At 37.6% G+C, this 23,077-nt stretch overlaps 2 protein-coding genes across 5 annotated transcripts in view; one reads left to right on the forward strand and one right to left on the reverse strand.

The window, feature by feature from the left end:
* Nucleotides 1-5,405, forward strand: part of LOC148847277 (AP-2 complex subunit alpha-1-like) — a 50,002-nt gene extending 44,597 nt beyond the window's left edge. For both annotated transcript variants that reach the window (XM_088948550.1, XM_088948551.1), the window contains 13 exons: nt 662-768; nt 907-1,011; nt 1,142-1,262; nt 1,519-1,707; nt 1,800-2,048; nt 2,858-2,938; nt 3,066-3,230; nt 3,329-3,415; nt 3,525-3,650; nt 3,787-3,867; nt 3,953-4,024; nt 4,668-4,747; nt 4,833-5,405. In XM_088948550.1, coding sequence (XP_088804676.1) covers nt 662-768; nt 907-1,011; nt 1,142-1,262; nt 1,519-1,707; nt 1,800-2,048; nt 2,858-2,938; nt 3,066-3,230; nt 3,329-3,415; nt 3,525-3,650; nt 3,787-3,867; nt 3,953-4,024; nt 4,668-4,747; nt 4,833-4,974 — 1,605 coding nt within the window. In that variant the 3' untranslated portion in view covers nt 4,975-5,405. The remainder of the gene's footprint in view (nt 1-661; nt 769-906; nt 1,012-1,141; nt 1,263-1,518; nt 1,708-1,799; nt 2,049-2,857; nt 2,939-3,065; nt 3,231-3,328; nt 3,416-3,524; nt 3,651-3,786; nt 3,868-3,952; nt 4,025-4,667; nt 4,748-4,832) is intronic.
* A 1,067-nt stretch (nt 5,406-6,472) lies between these two features.
* Nucleotides 6,473-17,205, reverse strand: KDTA (KDO transferase A). 3 transcript variants are annotated; one of them, XR_016100395.1, is made up of 12 exons: nt 16,927-17,204; nt 16,705-16,798; nt 16,362-16,404; nt 15,593-15,715; nt 14,971-15,090; nt 14,819-14,897; nt 12,802-12,918; nt 10,252-10,349; nt 9,017-9,341; nt 7,952-8,071; nt 7,777-7,847; nt 6,473-6,697 (listed from the first exon to the last, which is right to left on the reverse strand). XR_016100395.1 is itself a non-coding variant. In XM_088948552.1 (12 exons), exons 1-12 carry the CDS (start codon nt 17,123-17,125, stop codon nt 6,512-6,514), a joined length of 1,341 nt encoding a protein of 446 aa, XP_088804678.1. In that variant the 5' UTR covers nt 17,126-17,205; the 3' UTR covers nt 6,473-6,511. The 3 variants fall into 3 exon arrangements, 2 of the variants coding, with proteins under 2 accessions (XP_088804678.1, XP_088804679.1); XM_088948552.1 differs by having other exon boundaries at nt 9,251-9,341; nt 16,927-17,205; XM_088948553.1 differs by lacking the exon at nt 14,971-15,090 and having other exon boundaries at nt 9,251-9,341; nt 16,927-17,200.
* Nucleotides 17,206-23,077: the final 5,872 nt, after the last annotated feature.

Consider the following 23,077-nt stretch of genomic DNA (forward strand, 5'->3'; position numbering starts at 1 on the left):
TCATCACCATAGTATATTGTAATTTTCTTTTGAATCTTTAATGATTTTTTATCTATTATCAAAAATTACTTTTTTGAGCAGTAGTATCCCAGGAGTATGGGGTTTGGGCAGACAATGAAGGAAATTCAGTCTATAGCTAAGGATGTAGGAGCTACCTTCAATATGGTTAGGGGATCAGAAAATGGATTGGCTGATTATATGGCTAAACATGGAGTGCACAAAGATCAATTGTTTTGGGCTGAATTGTAATTTCTGTTATTGAGCTTATGGGTGCCTGAATTGACCTATCCAGTAGATCTGTGATCTTTTTTATCATTAATCAATGAAATCAGTAGTTGCTTATAAAAAAAGTTTTTTTTTGGATAAGGAGGAAAGAGGATTTCAATTTCTTAATTCCTAGCAATGTTTTCTCTTTTATTTGTATGTTCTATGTCCCTGAGTAGCAGCATCCGGGCATATTATTTATTATAGATCCATCCCAAAACTTGGTTTGTCCAATCAAAGCATGATATGTAGATGTTAAAAAAAGTTAAGAGCAGTAACAACATATACTCATCTGAAACAAAGGAGTGCTTGGGCAATTTTCTGTATGTAATTTATTATTTCTTTCAAAATTAATAAAATTCAACTGTTGCTGATCAAATTGCGAAGTGTGTGGCAGGTCAGTGCATACATCCTTGGGGAGTACAGCCATCTTTTGGCAAGACGGCCTGGTTGTAGCCCTAAAGAAATCTTTAGCATCATACATGAGAAGCTACCTACTGTATCGTAAGATTTCTTCACCTTTGAATCGCAGGCAGTAGCTTACTGATATCAGTTGTTTGTTTATTACTTTGTTTATTTATTTTTACTTTGATGGAAATATTATTCTTTTAATTCCAATAACTAAAATGGCATGCTTTCCAGGACTTCTACTGTTGCCATTCTTCTTTCGACATATGCTAAGATTTTGATGCACACTCAACCACCTGACCCAGAATTACAGAACCAAATCTGGGCAATATTCAACAAGTGAGATTTACACATTAATATGTTTATGCATGCATATATTATCTTTTTCCTTGACTTTTTAAGGTGGTATTTCTATTACATTGTTAGTAACTACTTGTGGAGTTCTTAATTTATTTTTGCATTCTTTCAGATACGAGAGTTGCATTGATGCTGAGATACAACAGCGAGCTGTTGAATATTTTTCATTAAGTAGGAAGGGTGTGGCTTTAATGGATATATTGGCTGAAAAACCCAAGTTCCCTGAGCGTCAGGTATGTATGTGTGGATTTATTAAAATCTCATTTGAAAATAATTCATTTCATCATAGGAATGTTGGATCACCTCATCAAATAAAGCTTTTCCTCTTGTTTAATCTTCAAAGAGGTTCACTCCTTCAAGGAGAAAAACAGAGGAAGAAGAAGGCTCTAGTTTTATCATGTGAAAGTATTCAAAAGCTTGGGTTTCTTTTCTGAAGAAAAATTTTCTAGGTCCTTGATTGTAACCATTACTAACTTCTATCAAAATTAGTCTTCCTTGCTGAAAAAAGCTGAAGATACCGAACTTGATACTGCGGAGCAAAGTGCAATCAAGTTGCGTGCCCAGCAGCAGCAGCAGGCTTCGAATGCTTTGGTTGTTACTGACCAACGTCCTGCCAATGGATCTTTACCTGTTGGTCAACTTAGTCTTGTCAAGATGCCTAGTATGAGCAGTAATGTGGTATAAGCCCGTTTCCCCTTCTTTGTATTGCATATATTGTAGTTCGTTAGTTTACACTCAGTTTATGATATGGAAATTGATTAAACATGTAGGATGCTAATGTAGCGGGCCAAGGGTTGACCAACACAAATGGAACCTTAAGCATTGCAGATCCCCAACCTGCCACACCTTCAGCAGATCTCCTTGGCGATCTTTTGGGTCCACTGGCCATTGAAGGTCCTCCCAGTGCTGTAGCCCCTTCTGAACAAAATCTTATTTCAGGATCAGGATTAGAGGGTGTTTCAAATGCAATGGATGCCTTAGCTCTTGCTCCTGTTGAAGAGCAGTCAAATTCAGTTCAGGTGCTTCTTTTTGTAATCATATTTCATGTCTATTTTTTACTCGTATTCATGTCTATAGTGTAATTCTGTTTTTCTTCTCTTTTTTCAGACTGCAACATAGGTGGCTATAACTATTAGGTTATATTTATCATTTTATTGATGAACTAAAACCAGGGATTGGAATATTTTACACACATTCTCAATTTTCACTGCCGTTTGTGTGTGAATTGGATGAATTTCATATACTTACCACAAAAATTATAGGTATCTTTGAAACTTTTCAGGGGCTGCCTAGCTGCAAATCATGGATGGAAATAATGTACTTTTTTCTTTTTTGGTAATTTACAGAAATATTACGCTTGAATCTGATGTTGATAATATGTGTATGAAAAAGAGGACAGAATAATTTTTGAAGACAGGGTGGATTATGGATGTTTCCGAGGGTTTGTGCACATGTAGGTTCTTTCCTAGGGAATGGTGCATGCTGTTCAATGAACAGGATGTTAATTCTATAACTTTTGTGAGGAGTATGTAAAGGATGTTATCTTCTTATACTTGCAAATTTAGCTTTTTCACATCTAATATTCCATTTTGGCAATAACAACTGGGAATGAGAGTAATACCACAGAATAACATAGGTCTGATTATAAGTTGCATGTCTCTCTGACATATAAATACTGCTAGCCCAACATATTAGTATTGCTAGTATTTCTGGTTTTCCTTATTTAAAAGGTTAGGCTCGGCTGCCATGCTTTGGGAGAAAATGAGATGCACTTTCCTTTTTATAAAATTATGTGTTCGAGGAACTAATTCTGTTAACATGTTTGCAGCCCATAGGAAATATTGCTGAAAGGTTTCATGCTTTATGCCTGAAGGATAGTGGTGTACTATATGAAGACCCTTATATTCAGGTTTTACCTCGTCAAGGGCCTTTACATCCGTGGCAAAAATTTTCAAGCTTCTTAAGTTGATTTTATTTTACTCTCTTTCTGGGCTTTCTTACACATTCAGTGATGTGTTTGCAATTCACTTTCTTAGATTGGAATAAAAGCTGAATGGCGGGCCCACCATGGACGTCTCGTGCTTTTCTTGGGGAATAAAAATACATCCCCTCTTGTTTCAGCTCAAGCTCTAATATTGCCAGCTTCCCATTTGAAGATGGAGCTCTCATTAGTACCTGAAACTATTCCTCCAAGGGCACAGGTTGAGACTTCTATGCATTTTGTGCAAATGTTTATTCTTTGGTTTTATGATAATCTCTAGACTACTTTATTTCTGGTTGTTTCTCTTCTTTTATATAGGTGCAATGCCCGCTAGAAGTTGTGAATCTTCGCCCCAGCAGAGATGTAGCTGTTCTCGATTTCTCTTATAAGTTTGGAACTACAATGGTGTGATTCTAGATCTGCATCCCTTTTTTATCAACTTTATGATCTTTAATGGGATGTTTTCTCTATGATTCCTTGTATCATTGTTTTTTTTTCTCTCTCATTTCTATAGGTCAATGCCAAGCTTCGCCTTCCAGCTGTCTTGAATAAATTTCTTCAGCCTATATCTGTGACTGCAGAAGAATTCTTTTCCCAATGGAGATCACTTTCTGGACCCCCTTTGAAGCTTCAAGAAGTGGTAACATATCACTCGTTATATTTTTGCTGTCAGACATGTTTTTATTTAATTTTTGATAGATAACAAACTAGTTTTTATACTGAAGAGAATATCTATTTTTATTTTGATTGCCTTTTATTGTTCATGACATGATCAGGTTAGAGGAGTAAGACCATTATTTCTTCCAGAAATGGCCAACTTGTTCAAGAGCTTTCAGTTGATGGTTGCACCAGGACTTGTAAGTTACTATTATTGCTGTGCCTTCATCTTCTCCCTATCAATCGTCCCTTTTGGGTGTTTTTATTTCTCTCTTTTTTTTCCAGGATCCAAATCCAAACAATCTGGTTGCAAGCACAATGTTCTACTCCGAGAGCACTCGTGCCATGCTTTGCTTGGTAAGAGATAATAAGTTTGTCATCGAGATGATCCCCCTGCTATCTCATAATATACTTGTGACAGAAACATCATGCCAGTTGGCTCTGAAAACCTTGCACCACTCATAAATCTCACTTTTAAGTTTACGTGATCCAACTTCTCATCTAACCAGACTGTTCAGTTAGTTCCGGTGAACGAGGCTGATGATTAACAAACTCTCATTGCTTGGCCAGGTTAATCTGTCAAATTAATAACCTAAAAGACTTTGTGTCTCCGTTGTAGATTGATATAAACTTCAGTGGTGTTTGGAACCATGGTGCCCACTCTCATTTTGAATCCACATAAGTGCCGCATAGAAAATTTGACTTTTAACATATGAAAAACATATTTGGTGGGCAGATTTAACTTCAGATGGCTGCACCACTTTTTAGATTGGTTATGTTAATGGGAGTGTTGGGGGAACCGCCATAAAGATGCTTCATTATTTGGGAGGCATATTCCCTCTTTGATTGTCTTATGCGTATTTGAAACCATAATAAACTACTCTGCAATGTTTGTGGAAAAACATCCTTGATTCCCAAAGTAATTATTTAAATTCAAATGTTAAGATGTAAAACACCACAGTACCAAAAAACCCACTTTGTTTGTGTCTGTGCATCTCAGATTAGGATTGAAACAGATCCATCGGACAGAACCCAACTTCGAATGACAGTTGCCTCGGGAGATCCAGTACTAACTTTTGAGTAAGTCTTTGACTTTTTTCAAGTTTATTCGTTTTAAGCTTTTATATGCCTAGCTTAAGGAGCTTCTATGACCATATCTGGACAGGTTGAAGGAGTTCATCAAGGAACAATTAGTTAGCATTCCCAAACCATCCATTGCACCTGCCCCAGCGCCGCCCCAGGTGCAGCCAGTCAGTCCAGCTGCGGGTTCTCTGGATCCTGGTGCCATGCTTGCTGGTTTGCTTTGAAAATTGGAACATATGTGATTGTGCAGATTCGCAAATTTGCTTACTTCGGTTGTACCTGATTTACAAAACCTACCCATCGGTGCCTCGGATTTTGAGGTAGGGTTAGGGGCATGGTACAATGCAAGGGCTGGCGGGAATCAGAGCTCATTGTGATTAGCTTAGTATCTGAGTGTATTTTTTTTTCCGAGTTCGGTCGGGAATTCTAGATTCTTTCAGGGCATTTTCTTGGTGCCTATTGGTGAGATGATGATATGTTGGGTGATAATTTTTTTTTCCTCTTCTTTTTCTTTTGTATGTTTCGCTGGTTTCTGTAATCTGATAATAGAAATGTATAAGCCAATGGATGAAGTCATTGTAAAAGTTTTCATTTGTGATCTATGCATATTTATATATTGAATAAGAACAGGAAAAAGTAAGAAAATGTTTTGATATTGCAGCTTCTTATATTGGAAGTTGGAACATGCACGAAAGTTTTGATAATCCATATGTTTATTTAATAATTCAATCAATAATAATAAAAGCGACAAAATGGAAAAGCATAGATAAGAGGAAATGTTGCCATGAGCGGTGAGCCCTTGATTGTACTCTTGGTTGCTAATTTCATTGTAGTCATGGAAGCATGGCAGTCCAAATGCTCGGAGTGGTTTTGTTATCGTTAGGGGGTTTTTACCAATGTACATGATTTTATTTTAAAAGGAGCAATTCCACCATGTCATTGCCAAATCAGTATCTCTTATGTTCATTTATATGTATTGATATTCACAAAAACTGGTCTTAATTTACATGTGCATCAATCGTTGGGGGAACCTTCATTTTAACGTTTCCCCCAATGGTTGAGTGTTTATTCATTGTCTTGCTGATGTGGTGTCTAGTTGTCAATGAATGGTTTATCAAGCACTTTTTTCAGTTTTGAAAAAAATCAAGTGCAAACGTTTATTTTATAAACAGAAGCTATACCAAACACATACAAAATCAGTATGGCAGTTTTGGTTTTGTGATTCATGTTTTGATTGCCAAACTTCGAAAACTGAAACTTTATATGACAATCAAGAAGCACAGGTTACTTTCAGTTATCACTGTGAGGCCCACTTTAAATCTTGCGTGCTGATCTAATGCCTGGACTAACTTCAAATTACAAAACGAAGGTACTTTACCTTGCAGATTGCCACCTTGTACTTTTGGGGTAATGACAGACCCCTGAAAACCCAACTATTTGGGGTTGGGATGAGGTACCATACACCAAATGAATAAGAAAATATGTCCTATCAAATCCCTGAAATGACCCAGTTGTCTGAATCTTATAGGTAATCAAGATGCAACTATTGGCAAGATTTTACCCCTTTGGATCTTTCAATCATGGAAGCTGGTTCGTAACTGAACCAGAGGGGTTCACCTGGTGAACAAGGGGGATGTCTATGCCGGGTGAAGGGTGGGTGTAATTTAAAGGCATTACTCATGCCGAAATGCTGTCAATTTTCAAGGACTCTGATGCGTGGGGTTTCCCAACTTGGCATTGCATTAGTTTTGGTGCACGCGTTCATCTAATTTCAGGGCAAAATGTCTTTTCAAGAACATAGGAATTTATTAGATTCCAAATATTTGTAAGAACCCTACTTGATAGAGAAAGAAATGCTTGTTTTGCAGCCATGCGATGTGCTCCCAAGACTTCAGCATCATCAAATAGTTCACTGAGGGCTTCAATGAGCTCTCCTTCTCCAGAAACCTGCAAGAGATATGGCATTAAAAGCTCCAGAAACAGGATTGAACTAGTCCTAGTTAAGGTAAATCTTAAATATGTGAAATAAAAGTTCAGAAGAAGGTTATAGTTAATAGGAAGAGTGGATATAAGGACTTATTTGAGTGAATGTTTAGTAACCAAATACCCTATTAAGTTATTGCACTGAACCTGCTTTCTATGTTCTAAGCCAATGTTGATCTGAATCAGCTGATAAATTTCTATTAATTATCCCATAATATCAAATTCAACCAACTGAACTTCTAAAACTTTCCAAACATTACCACAACATCTGGTACTAGAGTTCCATGTCAAAGGCTCCTAACGAAAACATACTGCTGTATAAATATCACTAAAAGTCAACTTGAAATACAAACTTTTTTTTTTCTTGTAGGCCTTAATACTGTGTGGGACCAACCTGTACTGACAGTTGGACAAGTCACTTGAAATGATGTTCTAGAGTGGTGCACAATGCATATCTAAGGCATATAATAAATTGAATCTGTATGCTTAATATTGCTTTAATATTCACTTTTGAAAAAAAATGCTTTAACATTTTTGCAGAGGTGAGCTATGGTCCTCTACCAACAAGGGGAATAATAGACCAAATTTTGAACCAAGAGCTCAAGCAAGAAACCTCGGGAAATCTCCACTTCTTTCAGACCCAAAATAAATAATAATAATAATAATAATAATAATAAAGGAAGACCCTATAATTGTCTAGCAATTTAACTAAGACCAATTATAATTTAAAGCCTCAGGCTCCAGGACATGGTATATATCCTACCAAAAAAAAAAGAGATGAAACCAAAGTGTCCAATACCAGGCTCACCATAGTTTAGAGATTAAGCATAAATTACAGGTACTAGAGGGTTTGAATAGGAAAATCCATAATTACTGTTTTGTACAAGAACAAGAACCATGTGACCTTGAGATGGTCAAGAAGGTTCAAGCACATGGCATCATAGTGTGGTGCAAACATTATGCCAGAGTGGATGAAAAAAACACCAAGAAACGGCAACAAAATAAAGCTCACCAAAAGGAATATAAAAAGAGTTTCACCTCACCTTCAAAACTGATAAAGGATTAGATTGTTGCATTTTCACTACCATGTGAGAGAAATGTCCAACATAATGACCTGAAAATTAGCCCCATGCAGCAAATCACAATCATAAATTACAAATTTACAGAAGAAAAAGGTAGACCACATGAAGTGAGCAAGCAGATGTAGCAAATAATTACCAGTCAAAACAGCACAACCAGCTGCAGCAGCCTCTGAAATATTATGTCCAGCTAAACCAGGCAGGAAAGAACCACCTATAACAGCTATTGGAGTCAACTTATACAAACTCCTTAGTTCACCTATAAGAGGGTTGAGAGAGAGTCAATGATGACAGATATATTTCCACAAAAGCAGGAATAGTGTGCATGCTAATTCCATCTTCAAAGGTGGGGTCTATTTCATTTCCTTCATTAACTCTAATATATGAGGAGATAAGTTCTGTAAACATGTCCATGCTTTCTATAATCTTTCTCTTGCCATGCTCGAATAAATAAAGCTAAGTCATCCGGAAATACCCACTTTCTTTCACCATCATTGAAGTACCACCATTTATGATTGAAAAGAGTATCAGAAATCCATCATAAAGAGAGAGCTTTGAGTGATCCTTACCCATGATAATAGGCGATTCACCAGCAAGGACTTATCCAAACTATAGCCCAAATAAAGAATAAGATCATTAAGGGTATATATAAGGTCAGATCCATTCCCACAAGGTTGGGGCATTATCCCCATCAATAGGACTAAAAACAAAAAATTGACTGAAAAGAAATACCTCTAAGATCCGGCTCCTGTACAATTGTCAACTGGTATTTTTGATTGTTACAACTTTGTAAACAAGTCTACCATAATATATTCCTCATAATATTTTTTATTGTTAAGTTTTAAAAAGCCTATTATCTAACATTAAAATAAATAAAAATAACACATAAAGCGTATTCAAATTAAAATTTAAAAATAAAATCAAACATATAAAACATTTTCAAGCATGTAAAACCCACAATCTTTTTTTTTCTTCAATTGCATTACTTCAAATAGCTAATGTGATGTAAAACATCTTGCATTCCTGATTCTACGAGCCGCCTTTGTACCAAGCCCCTTGAGGCAAACCCAAAGAAATCCATGTTAGGGTCTTAAATTCTTAATCCTTACGCAAAAAAAAATGATTTATAATTTTAATTGCCTTTTAAGAAGATATTTTATTAGGATTAAGGAATGAACAACATTGGCAAATAGGGGGTTCTCACCTAGGCACACCAAATGCTCCCTTTTGAAAGTGTTGCACCTAGGGCCTAAGCGAAATGCACCTCGCCTGAGCACCTAGGCATGCCTTTTAAATCACTGGCTACTATATATGTCATTGATGTATGTTGCATGAATTTGGATGCATAGGAAAGAAGTGTCACTAATAATCCTCAAATCTAAAGATGCCAGTAGTTCAAAGCCAGAAACTACAATGTGCACTTCAAGAAAATATGGACCTAATGTATCAACCACATAGATATTTGTCCTTTGGCATATCCTTTCATCACGAGACCTCAAGGAAACATTTAATCCTTCTTTCTGCACTTCCTGCACAAATAAGAAAATATTAAAATTCAAAAGCTAATAAGATATAAAGCTACCCATGAAATGTGGTCAGCAAGGAACCAGACATGCCATGCAGTTTATGTATGACGAATGATTCTAATAGTATTAGGCAAGTGTACTGATTTTGCACAAGTATTTATGAAGTTGGATGCAAGATGTGATGCCATGTCTCCATGGGTAGATCATACACCAACTAACAAAATCTATAATATTAAATATAAGGTAAATAGGAAAAAGGTTTTCTAATTGGGTCATGTAGGGACTAGGGAGATTCTCTTCGCAATTTACCCCAATTCTTCCACTGACCACATGTTTAATCCTCCATTCCGCATCAACCTATACCCCAACTTGAATTGGTGTTTTCCCTCCATTTACAAGGAAATTTTCAACCAAAAATCCCTCACTATAGCCTATATGTCCAAAATAGGCATTTTTGAGTGGTCAAATTTTGTAATAAATAATAAAACTTTGAATGGTTAATATTAGTTGGGAAAAACACCAATACAAGGTAGGATATAGGGTGGACATAAACAGAAAAAATGAACATGTGACAATCCATACTCCAAAGGACCCTGTACCTTGTGGATGGTTTTGATTAGCCACATCATCCCTCTATGTGGCAGAAAGAGGATAAGTCATGTAGGGAACTTCCCTTCTTGACCAGATTAAGAGTCCTTTTTCCATATACTTCCCCCCACTGAAAGAAGCTTGACAAATTCACATGGCACGTGTCCATGCCCTTAGCAGGTAGGTTGGCATTGACATGATAGCAGAAATCAGATAATCATTTTATACACATCAAAATGATAGAAATACAAGAGACAAATTAAATACTGGAAGCAGAAAAATATAATCATACTGGAAGATCAAATGAAAAGGATAAGAACCATACAATGGCAATTTGTTGTCCTTGTCGTGGATGTCTAGGTACAATAATTGTTAACATGTTAGGGTACATCCGCATTAGTACTTTATGAACCCCTAGCATGACTGCAATTGAAATATATTGGAACCTCATTAACAGAAGAAACCAGATGCCATAGAAAAAAAGAGAAAAAAGAAAAAAAAAATGATGTATCATATGACAGTGCAACAGATTTTAACCATCTAACTGATAGTAAACGAATGCCAAAATCCAACAAAAGCCTCAAGACACAGTGATAACAAAGCTTTCTACCGAAAGTTTAGATTGAAGGCTCTCATTATGTACTTGTTGAATAAGCTGGTCTAACTTTAGTTTAGTGCTGCAAGGGCACATATGTAATTTTACATTGTTTTATTATTTGAATGGTCACCCTAATATAAATATAAAAAAGGCTGGTGCCGCCAGCTGATGTTTTTCTCTCCAAAACCTTTTTTCTCTTTTCTCTCTTCTCTCTTCTCTCTTCTCCCTCCTCTTCTCTCACTATTCTGAGATCCTGCTGCGTGTTTACCAAGAAAACAGTACTAATAACCACTGTGAACACCCCTGTACAATGAGATTCTGTGCATCATAACAAAGGGTATTACGAAGGCCCAAAAAAAAGAATGACAAAACTCTGCTGTAAATATTGCTAGTGGAGAGACAGTCCCCAGTCATGCCAAAAATTGAACTAATTACAGATTCCACTGAGTTCTTGTTGTCAAAAAGCCGAGAATTTCTTTCCTTCCATATTATGGCCAAAGGGATTACCGCCCAAGCTGATCTGCCTTTCTTACTCATGTTCTGGACATGTCATCCTCTTAAAAGATCTGCCACAGAATTAGGATGACACCCTTTCCAATGAACTGCATTCTGAAAGTGAGCCCACAATCTGCTCATGAATTTGCAGTGAATGAACAAATGGCTAGACGATTCCATGTGCTCGTCACATAGGCTACATGCAAAGTTGTCCAGACCCATGCCTTTCCTCCTCAAATAATCTTTAGTCTGATAGTTATCCAGCACCACCACCAAGTGGAGAACTTAATTTTAGAAGGAACCACATTATCCCAAACCTCTTTAAAATGAAAAGCCCTCAGCTCTGCTTATGCATGCTTTTTTTTTATTGATAACAGAACTTCACTAAAATAGAGGAAAGTTATACAACAGAGGAGAGGTAATCTTTCTTACCTCTCCTCACCAGAATTATAAGCATAGTACAGATTACAATTGTGCCCAAAATATTTAATTTCTTCTCACCCCTTGCTTTGCTAGTACGTCAGCAAAAGCATTAGCAGTCCTTTTAACCCAACTTAATTCCACTTCCATATTTTGTGTCATCCACTTGAATTTATTCCTCTTGCTATTGAATATCCAGAAGCCATTTCCTCCCTTTTTCAACCAATACAATACTAGTTTTGAGTCATCTTCTATAATCAGCTTCTCACATTCATATCTTTTGCCTTTTGCACACCTTCTATAACAGCCAGAATCTCAGCTCTTAGTGAGCCTCCCACACCAATTGGACCTGATAATAACCCGATAACCTTTCCATCCTTATTCCTAAATGCCCCACCAATACCAGGATCTGGGTTACTTGCACTACTCCCATCGAAATTTAACTTGATAAAAGCATTATCTGGTAGTCTAAAGAGGTTTTACATCAGTCTTATGACAATCTGAACTAGCCACTTCCTTCAGTTATTCAAATATCACCTGAAGAGAAGTCAGCAAACAGCTCCAAAGCCTTCACCCAGTGAACCACTCTAATCAGAATGGTTTCAATAATTCCCTCTTTGCTTCTTTCCTTGTTTGAGAAAAATCTGGAATTTCTTTTTTTCCCAAATGGTCCAGCTTACCACAGCTCTTATACATCTCCAAAACACTCTTCCCCTATTCTTAGGCCACCTAAACAAAGAAGAGGTAAACAGGCTTTGAACATTAGGTGGGGGAGTCCACCTACACCCAAACAAAGACAAAAACCATTCTTAAACAGATTTAACACAGGGGCAGGAGACTAATAAGTGGAAACAAATTTCTCCATTAGCCGCACATAGAACACACCAGTGTGGGGATAAGCACCAATTGGGTCTTTTAATTTGGAGTAGATCACAAGTATTTATTCTTTCCAAGAAGACCTCCCAACAAAAGCCTATAATCCTTGGAGGAATAGGTTTAAAGCAAACCTCCTTAACAGGAAAAGAGAAAACTAGGAAACTTTCAAACTCTCGCAAGCTACATAGAAAAGAGAAAACAAGGAAGTTCAAATAAACCTCCTCATTAAGGAAATTCTCTTCATTCATACAATACTAAACCAAGAAATAATTAAGAGAAAGCTTGATATTCATTATTCCTTAAATGCAGATGATGCAGAAAAGCAACTGGCATCAGAAGTTTAAGGAGGTTCAATACAAGGTATTAAGAAAAAGATGCAACTTATAAACAAACCAAATAGGAATAACAATACTCAAAAGCAGAGGCAATGCCATATCTATAAAGAACAACTTAACATTAACAAGCTGTAAAGTACCAAGTGGCAACCTTCTTCTTCACCCTTATGTATAGAGGCAGCCATCCAAACTGGCCTATTAACAAGCTTTAGTTGTAAATCTTCCACATTTCTAATCTCTTTCTTGGAGAAACATACATCTCCAACAGCTGCATAGAAGAGAATATTAACATAATATTTGAAGATCTCCATTAAAAATAAATCACTATAAAGCCATTTATCTTCTTTGAAAACTGTTCAAATATTGTATATTAAGAAGATAAACACAAAGAAGATACAGCTCTAGATAGCAGACAACATGTGTGTTTGAAGACACTACTAACACAAAGAAGATACAGCTCTAGATAGCAGACAACACGTGTGTTTGAAGACACTATTTGTTTCTTGACCCTTCTTCCATGACTAGAACTGGAAGGCAACTGCTGTACCACATGCATTTTTTTATCAGTAAAAAAGAGATTTCATTAATATCAAGTTCAAGTATTACAAATTAGGTGGGGTTTTTTGCACCCTAGAGGCAACTTTTTCGTTTATAATTTTTCCCAAAACATTTGGTGCCTAGATGTCACTTGTTTAGCCAAGACATCCACCATCCCATTTGCTGATCTTCCCACCCATTTAAAGACAACATTTAGCTCCCTTGTTATGATCTCTATTTCCCAAAAAGCATGTCTATAGATCCATGGGATTTGGGAACTACTCCTGTACCCCATGCTTGAAAATTCAAACATTCTTGTCATGCACTGCCAAAGCCCAAACCCAGATAAAGGAAGGCTTGTGTCAGGCTGGCAGCTGGGGGAAATAATTTGCCAAACACTAACTTGTGAACATAAGTCCTGAATTGTTGTATCAAGTTCATGCTAGGGCATTCCTTGCAAGTGATGCACCACATTGACAGCAGGATGTGGTAAGAAATCAATTGAAAAAGTGGAGTGGAGAAGCAGGATTGTGCAACTAAACTTGTATAGTTTGGGATAAGAATGCAAAAAGGACAAATTTGTTCTCATCTCCACATTAAGCACCAATATTTCCTTTGTCCCTTCTTTTCATGATAAGCAGGGGAGTTTTTTGAAGCTAGAAAATGATAAGCAGGGAAATTACCATCTGCTTTTTTTGGATCAGTAAAACTACCATCTGCTTGAGGGTGGACCTTGGCGCAATTAGAGGTGTAAACTGGGCTGTGCCGCCCACGGCCCGGCACAATTTTATGGGCCATTGGCTGTGTTGGGCTTGGGGTTTCAGGTCAGCAAGCCTGGCCGGCACAACCTACACTGTCGTGTCGGCCCATATATTATATTATATTATATAGTATATAATATATTAATAAAATAAACAATTTTTTCCAATTTTATTATACTAATTTATTAAATTATTGCATATATAAGCAATTGTATACATCAAAATTCATATAAAATTAATTTTTTAAGTTTTTTTAAATAAATAACTTTGATCTGGTCCACAGCCTGGCCTGGCCCAAGGCTCAGCCCACAGACCAGACCAGCCAGTGGCCCGGCACGAGCCCGCACGGACTCGGGCCATGGGCCATGCCGGGCCGACCCCCCAAAATATCCCAAGGGAGGGAGGCACAGGCTGGCACAGCCCATTTTACATCTCTAGGCGCAATGGTTGGGTTACTCCATCGTGACCTAGAGGACCAAGGTTCAAATCTTGGAAACAGCCTCTCTGTATGTTAAGGGGTAAGGCTGCGTACATCTGTCCCTCCCTAGACCCACATTTACGGGAGCCTTTGTGCACAAGGCTGTACAGTATAACTACCATCTGCTTCTTGTTACAAAGTTATTGATTTGAGCTACCTCTAACTCAAGAAATGAAGTGCAACTGTCTTGTTCTAAAGTTTCATTTTGAAAAGCCAAAATGCCCTCACCATGAGTGAATTAACGAAAGTCTAAGGGCACTTTGTTCCATGAAGTAAAACCTTCAAATACAAGATGAAGCTGGTTGCAAGCCATTTCTGAACTTTAAAGCAACATGTAAGCACCTTCATGATAACATTCACTAATAATTATTCATCCAAATAAACCACTGTACCATATTTCAAATCACCAGCAAAGTTGATGCAAAATGGTGGGGCCTGCAGCAGCTGAAAATGGATAGCCTCTAATGTGCTCTGCAACATAGAAAAAGATCAGCAAAAGCCGATGCATGATATACAACTATGGCAGGAGAGTGAAGGTCCATACTAATGGGGCAATCAATGAAAATTTTGAAAGCATCAATGAAATCAAGGGCAGTGTCACTGGTCCTGACCAGCACTTGAAGGATTTAGAAGACATCCGTGCATTTAACAATGCCAATGTGATCTGAAGAGAATTTGAAAGAATGAAAGTCACATGGAGCCAGAAATAAGAAATACTAAAGAGCACACAGTAAGAGCAATAAAAGATATATACATATATACAAAGAACAACGGTCAGAAAGTAGGAGCCAAATGGCTGCATGATAGGTAATATACTAATGCTAAGAAGTTCAATACAGGCAACAAAAAATTATAAAATGACTTGAAGCATTCAACTACCATTAACTTAGAGGAAATATCTTCTAACTGGAAACACACCACATATAGCAAACTGAAATGCATGATCCCTATAAAAGTAAGTAGGTCGTTGTGAAAAAAATCACTTATCCTTTTGGAAGCAGACTATATATAGTTACCTTGTTCTCAAATACATGCTTCCTATAAAGAAGTAAAGTGGTCATTGTGAAAGAATTAGCTACTCCTTTTGGAAGCAGACTATTTTGGCCTTATTCTCAACTGCATGCTCCATATAATGGAAACTGGTCACTGTGAAAAGAATCACTTACTCCTTTTCTTGAAGCTCCCAATATAAGATTTGGCCAGAGTTCACTTTCAATGAGAAATATTGCATTTGGGTTCCAATAACCAAGGAAAGCATCCATAGCAGCAGGAGTATCAATAGGGGCAAACTGCAGAACCCAAACACACTATATTAGGAAAACTGGCAAAATAACATTACTAGGTCACTATAACATGGAAGGTCAAGTCTTATCAAGGATAAGAAGCTAACCCCTTCGGTCCAAATAATTCTTTTTTCTAGGACTCAAAATATTTTAGCAGAGCAGGGGATGATAATCCAAACAAGAAGGTTTATTCATCAACCAAAAGCCAACAAGATTGGATTAAGTTAATATGAAGTTATAATACTGTATGATCAGTAAATCTAAGCAAACATTACACTGGTGGAAAGTGATGGTGTTATGTGACTTCAATCAACAGGTGATCCCCATGGTACTGAAAAGATATTCTGAATTGTACAAGGAACTGTAAGGTGGGATATTAAGGGCCCAAAAGAGTACATGAATGTCACTACAATAAGGAATGACATAAAATACAATTAAAAGTACTGACTCTAATTGTCTTTCTTTATTGTGCAAATTTAAAAAACAAGAAAAAAGTACATCTTTATCTTTTATTTATCAAAGAAAACGTTAAAAAAAAAGGTTATCCTAGTTTTTCAATGCTCGACCATGATTTGAAAGTTCAACCACAGGCAGTTCTGCAGTGAAAGCCCTTCACACAATGGCCATTACCACCAATTCATTAAAAAGGTACCTGATATATGACACCAACCGGAAGATCGTCCTTTATTACTTTACTGCAAACACGAAGAATGCACCACTATTATCAAATAAAGAGTATCCAATTCATATGAGAATAAATGAATCTACTCGACATGGCATCATCAACCATGAAAATAAAAGACAGCAAGCAAGCAAGAAGGAAATATTATCAAATAAAGAGTATCCAATTCATACAATGGAACTTAAACTTATTCCATCTGTAAATTAGGACTAAGAGACGAGTTTCCTCGTTTTGCAATGCCATTTAGATCTTCATTTGTTCCTACGTGACGGGAAAAAAAAAAAAAAAAAAAAGGAGCCTGATTTCATCTTACAATGCTGAGGTTGTGGTGGTCGTCATCAAAATGGTGAGATCGGGTCGTTGCTGAATACAATGCTTGATAACTGGGATAGCAGCCATTCCTTCACCTGATTATGAGATGGGTACCAGAATACAAGCCATAATTAACCGAAACAACTTACTTCTTAACCACCCACAACAGGAGCTCTTCCAGGAAGACAAATCAAAAAGAACAAGAAGAACCGATAGAACAAACCTAACGAAACGGCGTGGAACCAGAGGAGAGGGCCTGGAGGGCGAGGGAGCGAAGGACGACCGAAGCGCTCCCGCCATCTCAGAGGGTGTTCAAGCGCTCGAAGTCTTCGCCATTGAAGGTGAAGATATAGCAAAGGAGAGAGGCCGTAGCTCACTGCTCTGTACACCATGTATACCAACTTCCCCTTGTCTCCCGCCATTTCTTCCCCTCACCTCCTGGCGGCGTATCTCGCCTGATTGGAACACGGACAACACGATATTACTGATTAGTGATTCCAATTTCCAAATACTTGGGTTAAGGGCCTTAAGGCTGAGTAAGTTTTTCCAACGTTATTAACCCGTCATTTATCTGGCCGGTCGGGCCAATTGGCCCATCACCCAGCGAAGATTTTGATTCCATTCTATGGATTAGGTCTACCCACAGTATGGCTTTTTCCCAATTAATAATTGGATTGGGACCGGGTTTTGTTGTTAACTCGAACCAATTATATAATTAATAATATATAAAGGCCATCTGGTTTTTTTTTGAATTTTTATCCAAAAAGATAAATTTGATATAAAGTATATAAGATAATTTTGGTTAAATCACTTTTTATCATCATATAAGCAGATTATTATTTTATAACCATTTCTATTAAGGTTATCAAAAATGTTCGGGTGATGGTTGAGCCGGCCAAGGATGTCACATGGCTATCTTCGTAGTTGTTCCCCTATCAAGCCACGTCAACACCATGTGTAACGAAAGAGCATGACTAAGAAGGAGTGTTCCACACAGACAAGGAAGTCCGAGGAAAAGGAAACCTCCCAAAGACCTCAGCGGGATGCCTTCATCTTGACAACCCCCGGGAGCCCTATCCATTTAGGACACAGACACCCAACTATAAATAAGTATCCCCCACTCGAGGTAAGGGACTTTTAAAACTACACTCTTTGAATACCTCTTTGCACTATCTCTTCGGCCCAAACCAATGCTATTTCAACATGTTCGGCCCAGCCACATCCTTCTTGGTTGTAGATCTCAGTACGTAGCTTCACCCTTCCACCTCGGCCTCGTCTGGTTGACAAGACTATCTGATTGTAACATCGGTTTGGAATACCTCAGATCAAATAGCATCAGATTGGCGTCGTATGTGGGAAATGAACAAAAAGTCATTTCCCAAACCCCTCTTCATGCACTAAAAGCAACAATGCCTAAGAACACATTCGATTGCCAGCCCGGCCTCACATGCACGATGCCTCAAGGTTATCAAAAATAAAGTTTTATATTGTTATTATTATAGGTAATTAACTCTACTAGTATGAACTGCTAGGTCAAAGGAGGAGAATTGTGTCAATTGGCAGCTTGTACTAATACTTGTCAAACTGTCATGACATGGATTCTGATGTTAATTCAATTTGTATAAGGCTTGGATGATGATGATGATGATTATATAGGTAATTATAGATCTTTAAGTATAATTGGGTCTAATAAAGTCAAACCCGATTGCCCCAATTAATAATAGGGATGGTTTCATATCTATCATAAAGAATCGGTTTGGGACTTAATACACCCTGTTCTCAATCAGACACGAACCATTGACGGCTCTAGCGTCGAATCCATTCACCCCTAAACCAATTTTCTATATAAAATATTGACTTGACCAGCTGATAATCATCCATGTGGTTGAACCATGAAGCAATTCCAATAAATCAATAGGTCATAGGTTGCACATTAAACCTCTTTCTTTTCAATCATAAGATATCCTCTATTTTTAATTTCAACTACCTTCATCCCATCCATGATCATGGTTTGACAAAAGTTTTTAGTATTGATTATGGGCGTTTTGGCATTTTCCGACTAGCTAGTGATTTAGATACTTGGTCGAATAATCCATACCTGGAAAGTAGTTTAGATGCCTACCTGAATGATTCCTACCTGGAATGTGGCTTGGACGCCTAGCTAAATGGTAACGAGCTGAAGAGGTGGCTCTGATGCCTAGTGTTAGACAGTTTTGTATGCCCTTAGCTTCAATCCATTTTGATGTACTTTTGACATTTAGTGTAAATAAATAAAGTACATGTTTGATTCATGTTATTTGGTATAATTCTGTGTAAGACCCTAAAACTGGACACTTATAGAAACTTGTGTTAGTTTTAAATGTTCACAACCATTGGATAAGTCTGGGGAGATTTATCCTGCCAAGGCTGATACTGATGTACCACCAAGTGTTGGGATGGTTTGTTTCGGCCATTAGGGTAAGACCCAAGGCATATGCAGTATGGGATTGCTTGAACCCTTGAACCAGACCAGATTTTCAGTATTGCCCTAGACCTTGTAGACAGATGGACAAAACTGAAAAGTTACACCTGACCCCTAGACTCGATTATGACACATCACTAGGTGTCGGATCGGACTGTCTCTGATGTGTCAATCAGTGAGATCCTTAGTAGGGGACAAAACCTGGACATGTTGGAGCAGTCTGAGAATTCATCTGAGTGAGTGATCATAGTGACAAGATCAGCCCCTTTGTTGGACAATGGTAATGATCGGGAATGCACTCTCTGATGGAAACCAAACTATCGATAGTTGATTTCAATCGTTGGAATTTTGTTTCGCAAAATTAATATATATGCATATGTACGGTTTCAAAAGATTTGCGAAAGGTTTTAATTCTCGGGATCCATGTGAGTAGAGAGTGTGGCACTGTTCCTTGCAGCCAAGGGAGAGTTCTTCTCTTGTCGGGTAGTGCTTGATCATTAAGGGCTGAAAGGTTAAGTGTAAGACCATTTAGGATAATAGTTGATGGGCTAATCTTGCACCTACCCACAGTCCCTAGGTTTTTACAAGATGGCTTGGCCTAGGGACCACTTAATGTAAGTGTTGGGCCCATAGGGTCCATGTGATGGGCTCAAGGGGGTCACTGAGTTTTTCAGTGAATTCGGTTGAGCCTTGTAATAAAGGTTGGGCCGAACCCATGTGGCTGCTGTGTAGATCAATGCTTGGGTCCCACGCCATACAAAGAAGCCCAACTGGGCAGCAGATTGAAAACTAGTTAAACACTGAACACTTAATGGGCCAAAAGCCCATCTCGAACTGGGCTGATATGATCACCTATTCATGGGGCGAATCTGAGATTAGTGTTAGTAAAATGATTGGGTCTTTAACCTCATCCACTCTAAGAGACCAAATTCAAATTAGATTTGAATCTGGTAACCTCCAGATAAAATTAGGAGTCAGCTAACTTAATCTACAGATAGAATTAAGATTATCCCCTATCTAAATACTGATTTGGATTGGGATAACTCCCAAAAATTAGGAGATTTGTTAATCAAGAAGAAAGAGGAGAAACCCTAACAAAAATATCAAATTTCGAACTAGAGTTTGTATGCAAGAGATACCTCTTGCAAATTGAGATTTGATCTCTCACAGATTCCAGAGAGAAGAGACAGTTCAGCCCTCTTGGTCCCTGGATTTCTCCTCCTCCAGCAACCGCCATTCCCTGTTGCAATATTGGATCTTTACGGCAATAGGAAGTCAAGAAATCAGTTCTTGACAACAGTCTTGCTAGAAAGACCAAAAAAATTCGGTGTTTCCAGAGGGTTCTTGCGAAGAATCCAGTGTGTAGGACGCACCCTGCTGGTTCCGTTCCATCCACAGTTGTGTCATCTTCAGCAGGAGCGGATCTTGGTTTCTTTTTTGGGCATGAACACCAACTTTGGGAGATATTGTTTCTCTGGATCAGGTATAATCCTTCATGTTTCCTTTTGGTTCAGATCTGGTTTGATTATGGTTCAAGTAGAATCCTTGAATAACGTATTCTAAATTTAGGGAATATGGTTCCCAGTTGGAAGAATGTAGGAATTTTTTTTTGAAATTCGCCCACTCATTCCGCACCCTTCATGGCGTCCATTAGATGGATCCTACCATTCTTTCACCTAGCTGAATGGTGACGAACTGGAGAGGTGGCTCTGATGCCTAGCTGAATTGTGACAATATGGAGAAGTGGCTCTGATGCCTAACTGAGTGGTGACGGGTTGGAAATGTGGCTTGGATGCTTAGCTGAATAGTGACGAGTTGGAGATGTGGCTCTGATGCCTAACTGAATGGTGACGAGCTGGAGAGGTGGTTCTGATGCCTAACTAAGTGGTGACGAATTGGAGAGGTGGCTCTAATGTCTAGCTGAATGGTGACGAACTGGAGAGGTGGTTGTGATGTGAATCAGAGATTTTAAGATAGTTAAATGTGAGAGACCTGGAGAGCTGCGACAACTAAAAATTGCGCATCTACTGGGTCTCAGGGGCTGATGCCCTTATATAGTTGGACTACCATGGGTCTCACAAAATGCTCCCAAAATCCTCGGCCCACGACGTAGGGGTCCGTTCCGCTTTGGAATGAGGATAACTTGCCAGTTAATAAGGCTTACTGTTTCCCTCCAATTTGGGCAAGATGAGGATAAGGCCTACGGTTATGCGACGTGATCCCGAAAGGTTCGGAGACAACTGGCAAGCTTCTAGAGAGGTAGGTCACCAGGTTGGCGACAGAGGCAGATCGCCAAGTCAATGGCAGAGTTAGGTCACCAGGTCGGCAACAGACGTAGGTCGCCAAGTCGACGGCAGAGGCAGGTCGCCAGGTCGATAGTAGAAGTAGGTCAGCGGCAGAGGCAGATCGCCAACTAGGACCCCATTTTGGCTAAGGCAAATTGTTGCCTAGGTGATGTTGGGATGTAGTCCAACTATTCTGATATGCTATGTCAGTGGAAGGCCAAATTTGCCCTCATCAAGTACCAACTACCAACCTACCTAATCCAACCATTCTCCTTTGTGCAAGCTTAGAATTGTTAGTGTAAAACAAAACTCATTTGTTTTATTTGCAATTTTTGTATGTGCTTTTTTCTTTTTATTTTTAGCCATTTCCGTCATTGATAACAGTAATTCTCATTTGTTAACTTATCATTATAACCATGACCAATTTTGTAGTCTTTTATTATGACACGAGTTGAGAATCATTTTGAAATTACCTCTACCTAAAACATGATGCCTTGATCAAAGACCAAACACATCTAATGTCCTCCATCCAAGTTTTGTTGTGGGGAGAGGGTTTTTCTAAAAGCTCGATATTCAGGTGGTTTAGGTGGTCAATTAAGTAAATCAGTTACGAATTAATATAGAGGGTGTTTTTGTAAATGACCCAAATAAAAATTAGTAAATATTTGTCTAACAATAACCAATAAAAGTATTAATTAAAATAGAATAAAATTTAATTAAATATGAAAAAAATAATTTAAATTCCACTTAGAAATATTACCAAGTTAAAATGATTAAAAAATAACTAAGTTTTATCTACCAATAATTAAAGAATAAGGAATCAATAAAAATAGCAATTCATAAATTAAAATTAAAATCCATTTAAAAATAACTAACATTTATAAAATTTTAAATTTATTTAATAAAATAAAATTATAGCACATTTATATTGAATTCGAAAATAATAAAGATGTTATAAGATCCTTTCTACTTCAATTTTATTTAACAAGACATTCCATTGCGCAGGCCAAGCCAAGTCAAATAAAAACAACCCATTTACAATCCATATAAAAACTATTATATTATTCTTCTAAATAATAATCTTATTATAAAAATAATTTCTTTTTTATTATTTAAAAATAATAATTATTAAATATAACTTTATAAATAATAAAAAGTAAATAACAAAAAAAATCATATGCATTTGAAATACATCATTTCTTTCCAAGAGCAATGTAACCTGACTTGCATTGATTTCAAATTTAAAATACATTATTACATTAATTTATGATTTTTCCATTATTTATTTTTAGGGCAAATGATATAGGGTTTACATTTCCTTTTAATCCCTTCTGTCATCATATTGGATATAGGGTTTCCCTGTGCATCACACGGGCCCTCCAATCAGTATAGATAGATATCATTCAGGAATCTAACACCCAGTAGAATGTGGAGGCCCAAGGTTGGAAATCACTCAATTTGGTCATCTCATTAACCTTTATGATGCAGTAAAATTCTTACAAGGCGAAAAATAGGTTGGAGGAAGAAGTAGAGAATAGGGAAGTGCCAAAAGAGCCCTTGGTTAAAGGAAAAAAGTGAAAATGGTTTTCGATAACCATTTCAAGTAGATCCGGTAAAATGTTTTGGGT

The sequence above is a fragment of the Nelumbo lutea genome, chromosome 6, assembly GCF_056320005.1.
Source record: "Nelumbo lutea isolate HS-2025 chromosome 6, American lotus-T2T, whole genome shotgun sequence".
Lineage (NCBI taxonomy): Eukaryota > Viridiplantae > Streptophyta > Magnoliopsida > Proteales > Nelumbonaceae > Nelumbo > Nelumbo lutea.

Bases quoted from the DNA above. Each gene is read 5' to 3' on its own strand.
- KDTA (XM_088948552.1), bottom strand. From the start codon at position 17,125: ATGGCGGGAGACAAGGGGAAGTTGGTATACATGGTGTACAGAGCAGTG. The intron at 16,799-16,926 runs GTTTGTTCTATC...TCTCATAATCAG, and splicing joins GTTCCACGCCGTTTCGTTAG to GTGAAGGAATGGCTGCTATC. The intron at 6,698-7,776 runs GTGAGGTGAAAC...TATCTCTTGCAG, and splicing joins ATCCTTTATCAGTTTTGAAG to GTTTCTGGAGAAGGAGAGCT.